This window comes from Odocoileus virginianus, chromosome 16 (genome assembly GCF_023699985.2).
Source record: "Odocoileus virginianus isolate 20LAN1187 ecotype Illinois chromosome 16, Ovbor_1.2, whole genome shotgun sequence".
Taxonomy (NCBI): Eukaryota; Metazoa; Chordata; class Mammalia; order Artiodactyla; family Cervidae; genus Odocoileus; species Odocoileus virginianus.
The window spans coordinates 55,066,219-55,083,515 of NC_069689.1; the positions used below are offsets into that span (position 1 = coordinate 55,066,219).

Consider the following 17,297-nt stretch of genomic DNA (forward strand, 5'->3'; position numbering starts at 1 on the left):
CCTCCCTAAATATTTTCTGAACACCAGTCATGGTAACAGATATAAAGTGCTTTGCAAACGGCAGAGCCCTTCCTGGCACAAGGGGTCACCCACGTGATTATTTGGGCAGCACCAAGTGGTCTTAGATCACTTGGCCAACCCTCTTGCCTTTGGCTGTCTTAACTCCAGCCAATCTCTGCGGCTACAGCCACCTTAACATGCATATGCATGAGTGGCTTCCTGGCTTCTCTGCTCAGAGCATCACTGCAGACGCACAGACCTGGTCCTGAGAACTGGAGGGCAAAGCAACTAGCACAGCAGACTCCTGCCTGCCTGCTTCTCAGCGCCCTGCCCACCCCTCCTGATCCCTGGCCTCCAGCTGGCTCCCATGAAACCACCGAAGGCATCCCAGCATTTTAGAAGCATTCGGAGAAACGCCAACCAGCACTACTTCTATCAGGAGTCCCTGCTGCTCAGGTGAGACGTCCCGCCCATCCACCGGGCAGTTAAGGCAGGTGTGTGAGGAGGAAAAGCCTGGGTCCCCCTTTGCTTGCATCTCTCCAGAGGACCAAGTGCCCATCTTCCTGGGTTCTCCTTCAGAATAAGCTCAGAAACTCCTTTATCCAGGTCCTTATCTGTCAAGGAAGACAACCTCAGCCAAGTGCACAGAGGGTAGTGTCTACCTGCTTCTGATCAGCATCAAAAAGCTTACACCCCAACCTGCCTTTATTGCTGGCCAAACCTACAGACGTGCTTTATCTGTTTTCTCTTCTCTTTACTCCATCAGCAATATTAAGAGAGAGCAGATGATACATCTGACACAATAAATGAGGTTTCTGTTGGAATATAGACTAGTTAGAAGTGGGGGAGTGTTACTTGAATTTGTTAAACACTTACAACGGTATATTAAAACCTCCATAAATTCGGAGAAGCTGGAGAAAATTCTCCTTGGAGTAAGTAAAAATGATCTGAATTAGAAAAAACAAAGGAATTATTTCCCCTTACCTTTAAGTGCTTCCTTGAAGAAATATCCATAGCACAATACTCTATCCCCTCCTGAAAAGTTGCTTTAGGGTACATATGTCCTTTTGAATTAAGCTTTGTATTAAGCACAGGAAGCTCAGCTCAGGTGCTCTGTGATGATCTAGAAGGGTGGACGGGCTGGGATGGGGGACGGTCCAAGGGGAGGGGATATATCTTATACTTTAAGCTGATTCACTTCGTTGTACAGCAGAAACTGTTACGGAGTCCAAGCTGACTCTGCTTGCCAAACGACAGGCCAATGAATCTGAGAGAGGAGGGGTTGAGGCAAGGAACAGATTTTAATTGGGGAGCCAGCTGTCGGAGAAGACGGCAGGCTAGCGCCTCAAAATAACCATCTTGTTAGGGCTTGGTTGCCAGGTCCTTTCCTCGATCAGAGATGGGGGGAAGTGAGTAAGCCAAAGTAAAAAGACCTCGGTCCTTACAGATTTCCCCTAGAATGACAAGCCTCAGGCAGGGGGATGTGTTAGTTTCACTTCCTTGCAGTCCTTCATAGGTGGGCGGCTCAGGCAGGCCATTATGTATGTTTAATAACAAAAAAGGGTTAAAGTCACAGAAGCAGTTCCAACATAAATTCAAAATTAACCTTTCCCAGTTACAAAACTAACACAACATTGTAAAGCAATTATATTCCAATAGATAAGAAATAATATGTTACATTACGGAAAAAAAATTGCATTAAAATTAGTGTATTCATTTTCACTGGGAATAAATGTTGCTACACACTGGAAAGTTGTTCTCCTTAGAGAGTAACTAATACCCTGAAATATTTGCCTGTGAAAATTTGTTTAGCTAATCTGTTCATAGAAACAGCTGCCTGTTTCCCATCCTTATCTCAGATTTCAAATGAATCCAAGCAGGAGTGCGGAGTGCGGGGCTCTCTAGATGAGATAGTTTGGTTTTTATTTATTTTACATCCAGAGTTAGGGAGCAGGAAGAGTCCTTTCTTTGAAATTAAGCTGATTATTTCAGTTAGCCTGTAAAAGAAATTGTTTTGCCACCAAAGATGCTGCTCTTCAGGAATCCTACCTAAGTACTCTCTTGGTTCCTTTTACGACAGCTTCTGATAGCATCTTTTATCCTTCAAAGCTCTTGTCTTTTATTGACCCATCAAAGTTATAGAACCCAGTGAATATGTTCCAGTGGCTGCTAACACTCCTGGATTCTCTCTCCAATGCCCCAGATCCCTCTCCTCTTCTTCCACACACACTAGCTTCATACAAATGACCCCCAGAGAGCAAGAGGCTGAACTTACCCAGGGCAAGATCTTGGCTGGAAGTAATTCTACTAATCTGATTTCCTCCTTAATGCTTTGATCCATTCAGCAACTTGGAGGACAGCTTTTCTGCCGATGAAACGGGGGACAGCCATGACCCAGAACAAATCTTCCAGAACATACAGTTCCAGAAAGATCTCATGGCAAACATTCGCTGTCGACCCTGGACCATGGGGCAGAAGCTGAGGGCGCTGAGGTAAGGGCCCCGACAACACCAATTGGTTATTGCAAGTGTAGGTGTGATAATCTGTTTCAGCCCTGATTGACTCTCTGTGACCCCAAGGACTGTAGCCCGCCAGGCTCCTCTGTCCATGGGATTCTCCAGGCAAGAACACTGGAGACGGTTGCCAAGGCCTTCTCCAGAAATCAACTCTACTTCAAAAAAACACAAAAAGTCATGTAGGGACTTCACTGGTGGTCCAGTGGTTGGGACTTTGCCTTACAATGCAGAGGCTGTGGGTTCCTTTCCTGGTCAAGGAATGAAGATCCCACTGCCTCAGGGCCAACAAAAACCCAAAACATAAAACAGAAGCAATATTGAAACATAATAATGATAAAGTCTTTAAAAATGGTCCACATCAAAAAAAAATCTAAGTCATGTATTCTATCAGAATTTTGAAAAGCATACAGAAACTCTGATGATTAATAATTATCTGAACTGTAAGAGAGTGAGTTTTTTTTAACCAGCAGGCAGAGCAAAGCAAATGATAACTTTTCAGTCAGGATTCAAGGAATGAACCAGGCCTTTCTCCATAAGTGTAGCCAGGGCTCTGAGACACCGATACCAGGGAGGCCCAGGCCATCCATCAAGCTCTCGGAGAATAGCTCGCCCTTCAAGACCTGCATTTATCATCCCCCGTCACCTGTCTCCTCCCAGTCACCTTGAGAAACTACTGAAGCAATGGTCCAATAATTGAACATGCAGAGACTCACCAGGTCTGTGGAAGGCAGAGAGAGCAATGGACCCTGACTGCTCCAGGCTCAAGACAATGTTGCTGAGGCGAAGAAAGCAGGGAACTCCAGCTTTGGGTCTGGACCTACAGCCACCTGTCTGGGAGGACAGAGCATGTATCTGTTACCTGTAGAGAGGCTGGTCTGTGGTGGGGCCTGGGTTAGGAACTGTCCCCACTGCTGTTACTGACCAGGGTCCTTGGCATCCTTCAGTTCAGTTCAGTTCAGTTCAGTCACTCAGTCATGTCTGACTGTTTGTGACTCCATGGACGGTAAAATGCCAGGCCTCCCTGTCCATCACCAACTCCCAGATTTTACACAAATTCATGTCCATTGAGTCAGTGATGCCATCCAATCATCTCATCCTCTATCATCCCCTTCTCCTCCTGCCTTCAATCTTTCCCAGCATCAGGGTCTTTTCCAATGAGTCAGCTCTTCGCATAAGGTGGCCAAAGTATTGGAGTTTCAGCTTCAACATCAGTCCCTCCAATGAACACTCAGGATTGACGTTTGGGATGGACTGGATGGATCTCCTTATAGTCCGAGGGACTCTCAAGAGACTTCTCCAACACCACAGTTCAAAAGCATCAATTTTTTGGCACCCAGATTTCTTTATAATCCAACTTTCACATCCATACATTACTACTGGAAAAACCATAGCCTTGACTAGACAGCTAATGTAATGTCTCTGTTTTTTAATATGCTATCTAGGTTGGTTATAACTTTCCTTCCAAGGAGTAAGCATCTTTTAATTTCATGGCTGCAGTCACCATCTGCAGTGACTTTGGAGCCCCCAAAATAAAGTCTGCCACCGTTTCCACATCTATTTGCCATGAAGTGATGAGACCAGATGCCATGATCTTAGTTTTCTAAATGTTGAGATTTAAGTCAACTTTTTCATTCTCCTCTTTCACTTTCATCAAGAGGCTCTTTGGTTCTTCTTCTCCTTCTGCCATAAGGGTGGTGTCATTTGTATATCTGAGGTTATTGATATTTCTTCTGGCAATCTTGATTCCAGCTTGTGCTTCATTCAGCCAGTGTTTCTCATGATGTACCCTGCATGTAAGTTAAACAAGCAGGGTGACAAGATACATCCTTGATGTACTCCTTTTCCTATTTGGAACCAGTTTGTTGTTCCATGTTCAGTTCTAACTCTTGCTTCCTGACCTGCATACAGGTTTCTCAAGAGGCAGGTCAGGTGGTCTGGTATTCCCATCTCTTTCAGAATTTTCCACAGTTTATTGTGATCTACACAGTCAAAGGTTTTGGCATAGTCAATAAAGCAGAAATAGATGTTTTTCTGGAACTCTCTTGCTTTTTCAATGATCCAATGGATGTTAGCAATTGGATCTCTACTTCCTCTGCCTTTTCTAAATCCAGCTTGAACATCTGGAATTTCATGGTTCATGTACTGTTGAAGCCTGGCTTGGAGAATTTTGAGCATTACTTTGCTAGTGTGTGAGATGAGTGCAATTGTGCAGTAATTTAAACATTCTTTGGGATTGGAATGAAAACTGACCTTTTCCAGTCCTGTGGCCACTGCTGAGTTTTTCAAATTTGCTGGCATATTGAGTGCAGCACTTTCACAGCATCATCTTTCAGGATTTGAAATAGCTCAGCTGGAATTCCATCACCTCCACTAGCTTTGTGTTCATAGTGATGCTTCCTAAGGCCCACTTGACTTCATATTCCGGGATGTCTGGCTCTAGGTGAGTGATCACACCATTGTGATTATCTGGGTCATGAAGATCTTTTTTGTACAATTCTTCTGTGTATTCTTGCCACCTCTTCTTAATATCTTTTGCTTCTGTTAGGTCCATACCATTTCTGTCCTTTACCAAGCCCGTCTTTCATCTTTGCATGAAATGTTCCCTTGGTATCTCTAATTTTCTTGAAGAGATATCTAGTCTTTCCCGTTCTATTGTTTTCCTCTATTTTTTTGCACTGATCACTGAGGAAGACTTTCTTATCTCTCCTTGCTATTCTTTGGAACTCTGCATTCAGATGCTTATGTCTTTCCTTTTCTCCTTTGCTTTTCACTTCTCTTCTTTTCACAGCTATTTGTAAGGCCTCCTCAGACAGTCATTTTGCTTTTCTACATTTCTTTTTCTTGGGGATGGTCTCAATCCCTATCTCCTGTACAGTGTCATGAATGTCCATCCATAGTTCATCAGGCACTCTGTCTATCAGATTGAGTCCCTTAAATCTATTTCTCACTTCCACTGCATAATTGTAAAGGAGTTGATTTAGGTCATACCTGAATGGTCTAGTGGTTTTCCCTACTTTCTTCAACTTAGATCTGAATTTGGCAATAAAGAGTTCATGATCTGAGCCACAGTCAGCTCCCAGTCTTGTTTTTGCTGACTGTATAGAGCTTCTCCATCTTTGGCTGCAAAAAATATAATCAATCTGATTTTGGTGTTGGCCATCTGGTGATGTCCATGTGTAGAGTCTTCTCTTGTGTTGTTGGAAGAGAATGTTTGCTCTGACCTGTGTGTTCCCTTGGCAAAACTCTATTAACCTTTGCCCTGCTTCATTCAGTTCTTCAAGGCCAAATTTGTCTATTACTCCAGGTGTTTCTTGACTTCCTACTTTTGCATTCCAGTCCCCTATAATGAAAAAGACATCTTTTTTGGGTGTTAGTTCTAAAAGGTCTTGTAGGTCTTCATAGAACTGTTCAACTTCAGCTTCTTCAGCATTACTGATCAGGGCATAGACTTGGATTAACATGATATTGAATGGTTTGCCTTGGAAATGAAGAGAGATCATTCTGTCATTTTTGAGACTGCATCCAAGTACTGCATTTCGGATTCGTTGATCATGATGGCTACTCCATTTCTTCTAAGGGATTCTTGCCCACAGTAGTAGATATAATGGTCATCTGAGTTAAATTCACCCATTCCAGTCCATTTTAGTTTGCTGATTCCTAAAATGTTGACATTCACTCTTGGCATCTCCTGTTTGATCACTTCCAATTTGCCTTGATTCATGGGCCTGACATTCCAGGTCCCTATGTAATACTGCTCTTTACAGCATCAGACCTTGCTTCTATCACTAGTCACATCCACAACTGGGTGTTGGCCTCCTTAATCAACAGAATTTAACCAGAGGCCAGACAAGAAATTCAGGTGAGGCTTTATTGGGGTCTCTGCTGAAGCAGGGGAGAACAAGAACAGACAACAGATTCCCTTGTTTGCCAACTTGTTGAAGCGGGGGAGGTTACAAGTTTGCCTCTTTTATTCAGGGAGGGTAGGGTGTGTTCAGGGGTCAGGCCAGAGGGGTGGCTTAGGTGTCTGCCCACCTGAGGTGGTGCTGTGTGCAGGGGGTTTGCACAGTACCCTGTTTTTGTCCCTAACTCTTTAGAAGTGACAGTTGGGATTTTGGTCTCTTTGTATCTCATTGTCCATAATTTGCCCCAACTGTGCATGCAAGCAGCTATTTTTAGTCCTTTATAGTTTCTTTGTATTTTGTTGCCTGGGAGGTGTGTCCAGGTGCACACACTATAGGAAACAGTCCCAGGACCCAGCCTGGCTCACTGCTGCCTCGGCCCCCTACTCAGTCCTTACTCACCCACCCTCTCCCACGGTTGCTTGAAGTCTCTGTCATCCTTATTAGCTAGTGGGTTATTCCAAGGGAACTGTATTTTATGCACCTCTGTGTTCCACTGTACTTGACCCAAACAGGTGTGCAGAAAGTTGCTTTCATGGAAAAATGTAATGAATGAATTGGGAGAATAGCACTGTCATATACACACTACCATGTGTCAAATAAACAGCCAGTGGGAAGCTCCACTGCTGTAACACAGAGCTGAACTGGGGCTGGGTGCTCTGTGATGACCTAGAGGGGTTGGATGGGGGTGGGGAGGAAGGGACAAGAGGGAAGGGATATATGTATACATACAGTTGATTCACATCATCGAATAGCAGAAACTAACACAACATCATAAAGCACCTATATCCCAATCAGAAAAGAAAAACTTGACCTAAAATTTTATAATGAGTGAATGAAATGAAATGAATTATTATTTCACTGATATAGGCCCTGTCTCTGTTGTTGTTATTCAGTCACCAAGTCGTGTTTGACATGACTCATGGACTGCAGCATACCAGGCTCTTCTGTCCTCCGCTATCTCCTAGAGTTTGCTCAAATTTATGTCCATTGAATTGGTGATGCCATCTAACCATCTTATCCTCTGCTGCTCTCCTCCTTTTGCCTTCAGTCTTTCCCAGCAACAGGGTCTTTTCCAGTGAGTCAGCTCTTCTCACCAGGTGGCCAAAGTATTGGAGCTTCAGCTTCAGCTTCAGCCCTTCCAATGAATATTCAGGTTTATTTCTTTTAGGATTGACTGGTTTGATCTAGGATTGACTGGAAAGATTGAGGGCAGGAGGGAAAGGGGGTGGCAGAGGATGAGCTGGTTTGATGGCATCACCGACTCAATGAACCTGAGTTTGAGGGACTCTGGGAGATAGCGGATTACAGGGGAGCCTGGTGTGCTGCAGTCCTTGGGGTCTCGAAGAGTCAAACACAACTTGGAGACTGAACAGCAACTGGTTATCAAAAGTTAGGAAATGCAAGATTTGCATAAGCACATCTCTTCTCCACAGTTTGGCTATCTATTCCTACTGCACATTCACATGTGTTGCCGAGATTACCAGGGTGATAAACTTGTGCTAACCACCATGTTTTATTTCCTCTCTCAGGAGAGCGAAGGACATTGTGCTGAAGTTTGAAGGGCGGTTGACCAGGACTCGAGGCTACCAAGCAGCCAGTGCAAAGGTAAAGAATACACACACGCAGGTGCCCACCCTTCCTCTGGTCCCCTAGCCCAGGCAGTTGTACTTAACCTTGAACTTGCTATACTACATGGGTTATAAACGTCCGTCATTAATAGTTGTTGAACAGTATGGTAAGCTTGAAGGTCCGAGTTTCCCAAAACTTGCATTTGAAGTCCTGATGATGTTACTTAACAAATTGTGTGCCCCCAAGGAAGCCCAACTCATCAGCAAAAGGAGATCTTCCCTTGGAAGAATGATCTGGCCTCTTTCCCAAGTGAAGCCCACTTATGTGTGTGGGTTTTCTTCACTAATGAGAAAGTTGCAGGCATATTCCAACACTCATTTTATAATACAGTGCTATATTATTGCTTGTTACTTTTCCCATCCAGTTACTTACAGTTTAACTTTGGTATACATTGAAAGTATCTATTAATAAAGACATTCCAATAATTTTCATAAATGCTTGAAAAGCAACAACAAAAAAATATTTCTTCCACTATAATCCTCTACTTTCCATTGTATCTTTTGGTGGGGGATGAAGTAGAAAAGAATAACTTTTACTGCTTTGCTAGTATCTTTTTTTAAACTTCACATTTCAGTCATTGGATATACAGTTTTCACATCAGACTAATTATGTTGTTGCTGTTTAGTCACTAACTCATGTCCAACACTTTGCAACCCCATGGACTGTAGCCACCAGGCTCCTCTGTCCATGGAATTTCCCAGGCAAATCTATTGGAGTGGGTTGCCATTTCCTTCTCCAGGGGATCTTCCCAACTCAGGGGTTGAACCCACAGTTTCTGCATTGACAGGTGAATTCTTTACCATCTGAGCCACCAGGGAAGCCTCAGAGTAATTATAGTATACAAATATTTTTGTCTTGCTTTTTTTCACTTAACACCATAACAAGGATTTTTCTCCATGTTTCTATGTTTATTTTTCACCATGTTTTTATACTTATTGTTTTCTATGACTCTGTAATATTCCATCAGGAAGATGGATGTTAATTTAATTAGTTACTTGCCTGCTGGTGATATTTAAATAGCTTCTAATTTTTCATTAGTGTTAACAGACCTTCAAAGATTGTCTTTGTGCAGATGGCTTTTCTAGTCTTTTAAAAGTCTTTTTCTAGGATACATGTCAAAACTATGACCTCTGTAGAAAAAAAGATGATCCATGTTTTTTGGTTCTTGATAAATATTAATCAATTGTTTCCCCTGTTAATCAATTAATCAATTGTTACCATCCACTATGAAGACAGCAGATTTTTTCATTCTGACACTTCAGTTCTTCCCCTCTTCATTCATAACATCATTCCTCTACCCCTTTTTTTTTTTTTTTCGGGGTTGACTTTATTTATTCTTATGTCTCGTATGATAGTGATCAATGATTGTGTTTTTTTTTATTGGAATATAATTGCTTTACAATGTTGTGTTAATTTCTGCTGTACAAGAAAGTGAATCAACGATGTATATACATATAGCCTCTCCCACTCACCCTCATCCCTCCTCTCTAGGTCATCAAAGAGCACCAGGTTGAACTCCCTGTACTATACAACATCTTCTCATTAGCTATCTATTTTATGCATGGTAGTATATACATATATCAATCCCAATCTCCCAGTTTGTCCCACCCATCTCCCCCCGCCACGTCCACATGTCCCTTCTCTATAAGTATGTCTATATATCTGCCCGGGAAATAGGTTCATCTGTACCATTTTTCTAGATTCCATACATATGCATTAGTATATGATATTTGTTTTTCTCTTTCTGACTTCAGTTCAGTTCCTTAGCTGTGTCCGACTCTTTGCGACCCCATGGACTGCAGCACGCCAGGCCTCCCTGTCCATCACCAACTCCCAGAGCTTGCTCAAACTCATGCCCATCAAGTCGGTGATGCCATCCAACCATCTCATCCTCTGTCATCCCCTTCTCCTCCTGCCTTCAATCTTTCCCAGCATCAGGGTCTTTTCCAATGAGTCAGTTCTTCCCATCAGGTGGCCAAAGTATTGGAGTTTCAGCTTCAACATCAGTCCTTCCAATGAATATTCAGGACTAATTTCCTTTGGGATTGACTGGTTTGATCTCCTTGCAGTCCAAGGGACTCTCAAGAATCTTCTCCAACACCACATTTCAAAAGCATCAATTCTTCAGCACTCACCTTTCTTTATAGCCCAACTCTCACATCCATATATGACCACTGAAAAAACCATAGCTTTGAGTAGACAGACCTTTGTTGGCAAAGTAATGACTCTGCTTTTTAATATGTTGTCTAGGTTCGTCACAGCTTTTCTTCCAAGGAGCAAGCATCTTTTAATTTCATGGCTTCAGTCACCATCTGCAGTCACTTTGGAGCTAGAAAAATAAAGCCTCTCACCACTTCCACTGTTTCCCCATCTATTTGCCATGAAATGATGGGACCAGATGCCATGATCTTAGTTTTCTGAATGTTGAGTTTTAAGCCAACTTTTTCACTCTCCTCTTTCACTTTCATCAAGAGGCTCTTTAGTTCTTTGCTTTCTGCCATAAGGGTGGTGTCATCTGCATAGAGGTTATTGATATTTCTCCCGGCTATCTTGATTCCAGCTTGTACTTCATCCAGCCCAGCATTTCTCACGATGTACTCTGCATGTAAGTTAAATAAGCAGGGTGACAAAATACAACCTTGACGTACTTTCTCTCTGACTTACTTCACTGTACATGATAGACTTTAGGTCCATCCATAGCTCTCCAAATGACCCAATTTTGTTCCTTTTTATGGCTGGGTAATATTCCATCTTACTTACATTAATGTACATTGTGCACATGTTACATTTAGAGTTAAATCCAGACTCCTTCCTCTGACCCACCAGATCAGCCATTTCCTACCTTTTTGACCTCATCACATTCCTTTCTACTTATTCTTTTCTGTAACATGCCCAGCTCATGCTGACCCACAGGCTTCTCCTGGCTATTCTCCCTTTTTAGGTAGCTCCTCTAAGGACTTATTATTTTTTGAACTATTGATTAACTTTCATTCACATCTCAGCTCAAGTATGACCTCCCCAGATAGACCTTCCTTGACCCTTTGTTTCAAAAAGCTATGCCCCAGTTCTAATGAGTTGAATTCTTTGTTGTTTCCTCCCCTCTACTTGTATGCAAACTCCACACCAGCTGATACCTTGCATGTCTTGCTCATGATTTGTATCCAAGGTACTGGAAACACAACATAGGTGCTCAGTGCACACTCCGGATGGACAGATTGTTCATAAGCTATAATACATGTTGTTAGTACATATCTGCTCTCGATGATCTTAGAAGCCTTACCAAATCTCAATAACCCAGGCCTGAAATTAGGACCCATTTCTTCCTTGGTTTTGCTTTATTTTGTGTTCACTTTGCTCTTAAAAGGCTTCCCGAGTGGCTCAGATGGTACAGAGGCTGCCTGCAGTGTAGGACACCTGGGTTTGATTCCTGGGCTGGGATGATCCTCTGGAAAAGGGCATGGCAACCCACTTCAGTATTGTTGCCTGGAGAATCCCATGGACAGAGAATCCTGGTGGCTACAGTTCATGGGGTTGAAAAGTCGGACATGATTGAGCGACAGCATGCCTGCTGGGAGCCTCACCTGCACGTAGGACCTGGGCTCCACACAGTCACTGCCACCCTCATGGATGTCAAGTCCACTAATCCTGCTCTCTCCTCTCTAGCTGTGGCGGAAGTTTGCTCGTCTGGCCTGTAACTTTGTGGTCATCTTCATCCCCTGGGAAATGAGGATAAAGAGAATCGAAAGTAAGTGCTGGCACTTGGAGGAGTGGGGTGGGAGGCAGTGCTGGTGGCAGCCAGCAGTGAGGTTTGAGATGGGTCTGGGGCAGACTGGTTCCCACGCTGGGCAGTCAGGGCCCTTGTACACACAGTGCTGACTGAGGCTGCCCAGGGGTCTGTGGAGGCAGAGACACAGTGCTTGTCTGTCCCTGCCACCTCCCAGGCTAAAAACAGCCCCACATTCCGCTGGGGCTCTGTCAGTTATCTGTCAGTTCATGCCTTAGACACAATATAAACCCAGAAACAATAGGGAGGAAAAACTGTTAGATGAATAGAAGGATAACATGGGTGACTGCAAAACAGAATGCAAAGATTAACATTTTGAGAGAGGTGACTGTACTCATTTAGAAAAATACCCCCCCCCCCCCAATTAAATCAATCACAGTAACATTTGCAAGCACACACACAGGGGGACTTCCCTGGTGGTTCAGTGGTTAAGAATTTAACACTCCCAACACAGGGGTCATGGGTTTGATCCCTGCTCAGGGAACTAAGATCCCAAATGCTGCACAGCACAGATGAGATAAATAAATGTTTAAAAGAATAAAAACCCACACAGTACAAACACACAAATGCAACACATAGGAATAAATATAACCAGACATCTGAAATGAAAACTAAAATTTGATCATGAGATATTTAAAACTTTTTGTGAAGAGACATAGAATGATTTAATATTTGGGAGGTATTGATTTTCTCAATATCAATTTGTAAGTTTTAATGCAATTTCAATAAAATTACAATACAGTGTGTTTTGTGTATTACTCATAGAGAAAAAAAAAAACTAACTGAAAACCTTTTTAAAAGGAAAAACTCAAATGAACTTGTATAACCAAAATGTTAAATAAAATACGTTATAGAAACTACAGGAATTGAAACATGTAGCATAGAGACATAATTGATGCTGGAACAATTGATGTAACTGTTTTAAAGAATAACCTAGATCTTTCACTTTAAAGCTCCATTAGGTCAGTTCAGATGCTGAGTAGTGTTCGACTCTGCCACCCCATGGACTGCAGCACACCAGGCTTCCCTGTCCACCACCAACTCCCAGAGCTTGCTCAAACTCATGCCCACCAAGTTGGTGATGCCATCCAACCATCTCCTCCTCTGTCATCCCCTTCTCCTCCCGCCTTCAATCTTTCCCAGCATCAGGGTCTTTTCCAATGAGTCAGTTCTTCCCATCAGGTGGCCAAATTATTGGAGTTTCAGCTTCAACATCAGTCCTTCCAATGAACACTCAGGACTGATCTCCTTTAGGATGGACTGGTTGGATCTCCTTGCAGTCCAAGGGACTCTCAAGAGTCTTCTCCAACACCACAGTTCAAAAGCATCCATTTTTCGGCACCCAGCTTTCTTTATAGTCCAACTCTGACATCCATACATGACCACTGGAAGAACCACAGTTTTGACTAGATGGACCTTTGTCGGTAATGTGCAGCTTTTTAATATGCTGTCTAGATTGCTCATAGCTTTTCTTCCAAGGAGCAAGCGTCTTTTAATTTCATGGCTGCAGTCACCATCTGCAGTGATTTTGGAGCCCAAGAAAATAAAGTCTCTCACTGTTTGCATTGTTTCCCCATCTATTTGCCATCAAGTGATGGCACCAGATGCCAAGATCTTAGTTTTCTGAATGTTGAATTTTAAGCCAACTTTTTCATTCTCTTTCACTTTCATCAAAAAGCTCTTTAGTTCTTCTTCTCTTTCTGCCATAAGGGTGGTGTCAACTGCATATCTAAGTTTATTGATATTTCTCCTGGTAATCTTGATTGCAGCTTGTGCTTCATCCAGCCCCAGATTTCTCATGATGTACTCTGCATATAAGTTAAATAAGCAGGGTGACAATATGCAGCCTTGACTTACTCCTTTCCCTATTTGGAACCAGTCTGTTTTTGCATGTCCAGTTCTAACTGCTGCTTCTTGACCTGCATACAGATTTCTCAGAAGTCAGGTCAGGTGATCTGGTATTCCCATCTCTTAAAGATTTTCCATAGTTTGTTGTGATCCACATAGTCAAAGGTTTTGGCATGGTCAATAAAGCAGAAGAAATAGATGTTTTTCTAGAACTCTCTTTCTTTTTTGATGATTCAATGGATGTTGGCAATTTGATTTCTCGTTCCTCTCCCTTTTTTAAATCCAGCTTGAACATCTGGAAGTTCACGGTTCGTGTACTGTTGAAGCCTGGGTTGGAGAATTTTGAGCATTACTTTGCTAGCGTGTGAGATGTGTGCATTTCTGCGGTAGTTTGAACATTCTTTGGCATTGCCTTTCCTTGGGATTGGAATGAAAACTGACCTTTTCCAGTCCTGTGGCCACTGCTGAGTTTTCTAAATTTGCTGGTATATTGAGTGCAGCACTTTCACAGTGTCATCTTTTAAGATTTGAAATAGCTCAACTGGAATACCATCATCTTCACTAGCTTTGTTCATAGTAACATTACCTAAGGCCCACTTGACTTTGCATTCCAGGACGTCTGGCTCTAGGTGAGGGATCACACCACCATGCTTATCTGGGTCATGAAGATATTTTTTTGTACAGTTCTTCTGTGTATTCTTGCCACCTCTTCTTAATATCTTCTGCTTCTGTTAGGCCCATACCATTTCTGTCCTTTATTGTGCCTATCTTTGCACGAAATGTTCCCTTGGTATCTCTAATTTTTTTGAAGAGATCTCTAGTCTTTCCCATTCTATTGTCTTCCTCTATTTCTTTGTATTGATCACTGAGGAAGGCTTTTTTTTAATCTCTTCTTGCTATTCTTTGGAGCTCTGCATTCAAATGGGTATATTTTTCCTTTTCTCCTTTGCCTTTCCCTTGTCTTCTTTTCACAGCTTTTTTTAAGGCCTCCTCAGACAACCATTTTGCCTTTTTGTATTTTTTTTTCTTGGGGATGATCTTGATCACTGTCTCCTGTACAATGTCATGATCCTCCATCCGTAGTTCTTCAGGCACATTGTCTAACAGATCTAATCTCTTGGATCTATTTGTCACTTCCACTGTATAATCGTAAGGGATTTGATTTAAATAGGAAACCATGAGGGAATAAAAGAAATACAAGTAATGTGATATCAGAATGGAAGCCTGTCAAATTCTGAAAGTAAAGAAGGAATCATCCAAGAAAGTACTGTTATATTTAACTACACATAAAAGTAATTTTACATACATAAAAAATAGAGGTAAAAGTTAGATGACAAATTGAGGAGGGGAAAAGTATTTTTAACATTTAAGTGATATTAATCCCTTTCGTACCAGTGGTAGAAATGTCCATTGGGATGCTATTTCTAGGGGAAAGTGGTAATTTGAACCAAACACCTTCAAAATGTTTATACTATTTGATAGAACCCTTCCATTCCCTAACAACCAGAGGAAACAGCAGCCACAACAAAATCAGTCACACTTGGTCCCCTGCCCAGATCCCTTTACTTGTCTGGTCCACCCTTTTTCAGCTGTTCCAAGTGCTGGCTGCTATGTCTTCTGGCCACTCCCTTCTCTCGAGGATTAGTCTTGGCCCACATTGTTCCAGATGTTGGGCACTCATATCCATCAAGTTGGTGATGCCATCCTACCATCTCATCCTCTGTCATTCCCTTCTCCTCCTGCCTTCATTCTTTCCCAGCATCAGGGTCTTTTCCAATGCGTCAGTTCTTCCCATCAGGTGGCCAAAGTATTGGAGTTTCAACTTTAGCATCAGTCCTTCCAATGAATATTCAGGACTGATTTCCTTTAGGATGGACTGGTTGGATCTCCTTGCAGCCCAAGGGACTCTCAAGAACCTTCTCCAATACCACAGTTCAAAACATCAGCTCTTCATCACTCAGCTTTCTTTATAGTTCAGTTCTCACATCCATACTTGTCCACTGGAAAAACCATAGTTTTGACTAGATGGACCTTTGTTGGCAAAGTAATGCCTCTGCTTTTTATTTTTTATTTATGTTTTTTTTAAAGGCTTGTCTTTTATTGAATGAGTGATCTATGCAATTGCCGAGGCCACTATGTACAGAGAAGAGGGGGAGAACTTTATTTCTTGGTCTCTTCCTCCTTGGACAGAGTCTTGATGATTTCCTCCTTCTTGGCCTGGAGCTGCTCTTCCCGGCGCTTGCGGGCTTCCTTGGTCTTAGACCTGCGGGCCTCAGCCTGGTCCGCCAGAAGCTTCTTGCGAGCCTTGTCTGCCTTCAGCTTGTGGATATGTTCCATGAGAATCTGTTTGTTTTTGACCACGTTACCCTTCACTTTCAGGTACAGGCTGTGATACATGTGGCAGTCAATCTTCTTAGATTCACGGTATCGTCTGAGCAGCCGGCGCAGAATTCTCATCCTCCTCATCCAGGTTACCTTCTCAGGCATTCGAGCATTAGCAGTACCCTTTCGCTTACCTATACCCATATGCCTGCCCTTCCGGCCAGCCAAGGTATTTTTCTGGCATCGAGCCCGGGAATGGACAGTCACAGGCTTCCGGATGATCAGCCCATCTTTGATCAGCTTCTGGATCTGCTGGCCCCAAGAACTCACGGGAGTTGGCATTGGCAATTTCATTATTCTCACTGGGGTCCAACCAGACCTTCTTTTTGCCACAGCGAAGGACGCTGGAGGCAAACCTCTTCTGAAGCCTGAGCATACTCATGGCCATGGCCGCAGCAGTGAAAGGCTGCCTCTGCTTTTTAATATGCTGTCTAGGTTGGTCATAGATTTTCTTCCAAGGAGCAAGCGTCTTTTAATTGCATGGCTGCAGTCACCATTTGCAGTGATTTTGGAGTAAAAAAAAAAAATTCTCTCACTGTTTCCCCATCTATTTGCCATGAAGTGATGGAACCAGATGCCACGATCTTAGTTTTCTGAATGTTGAGTTTTAAGCCAACTTTTTTACTCTCCTCCTTCACTTTCATCGAGAGGCTCTTTAGTTCTTCTCTTTCTGCCATGAGGGTGGTATCATCTGCATATCTGAAGTTATTGATATTTTTCCTGGTTATCTTGACTCCAGCTTGTGCTTTATCCAGCCCAGCACTTCACATGATATACTCTGCATGTAAGTTAAATAAGCAGGGTGAAAATGTACAGCCTTGACGTACTCCTTTCCTGATTAGGAGCCAGTCTGTTGTTCCATGTCCAGTTCTAACTGTTACTTCCTGACTTGCATACAGATTTCTCAGGAATCAGGTCAGGTGGTCTGGTATTTCCATCTCTTTAAGAATTTTCCACAGTTTGTTGTAATTCACACAGTCAAAGGCTTTGGTGTAGTCAATAAAGCAGAAGTAGATGTTTTTCTGGAACTCTCTTGTTTTTTCGATGATCCAACAGATGTTGGCAATTTGATCTCTGGTTCCTCTGCCTTTTCTCAATCCAGCTTGAACATCTGGAAGTTCATGGTTCATGTACTGTTGAAGCCTGGATTGGAGAATTTTGAGCAATACTTTGCTAGCATGTGAGATGAGTGAAATCGTGCAGTAATCTGAACATTCTTTGGCATTGCCTTTCTTT

The 17,297-nt window shown here is 42.6% G+C and overlaps 1 protein-coding gene and 1 pseudogene across 1 annotated transcript in view; one reads left to right on the forward strand and one right to left on the reverse strand.

Annotated features, from left to right (window-relative positions):
* The first annotated feature begins 227 nt into the window (after window positions 1–227).
* Window positions 228–17,297, forward strand: part of TMC3 (transmembrane channel like 3) — a 51,790-nt gene continuing 34,720 nt past the window's right edge. The window contains exons 1-4 of the mRNA XM_070478217.1: window positions 228–456; window positions 2,346–2,492; window positions 7,948–8,023; window positions 11,711–11,792. Of these exons, the coding sequence (XP_070334318.1) occupies window positions 368–456; window positions 2,346–2,492; window positions 7,948–8,023; window positions 11,711–11,792 (394 nt within the window). The 5' untranslated portion in view covers window positions 228–367. The remainder of the gene's footprint in view (window positions 457–2,345; window positions 2,493–7,947; window positions 8,024–11,710; window positions 11,793–17,297) is intronic.
* Window positions 15,818–16,452, reverse strand: LOC139038630 (large ribosomal subunit protein eL19-like; annotated as a pseudogene).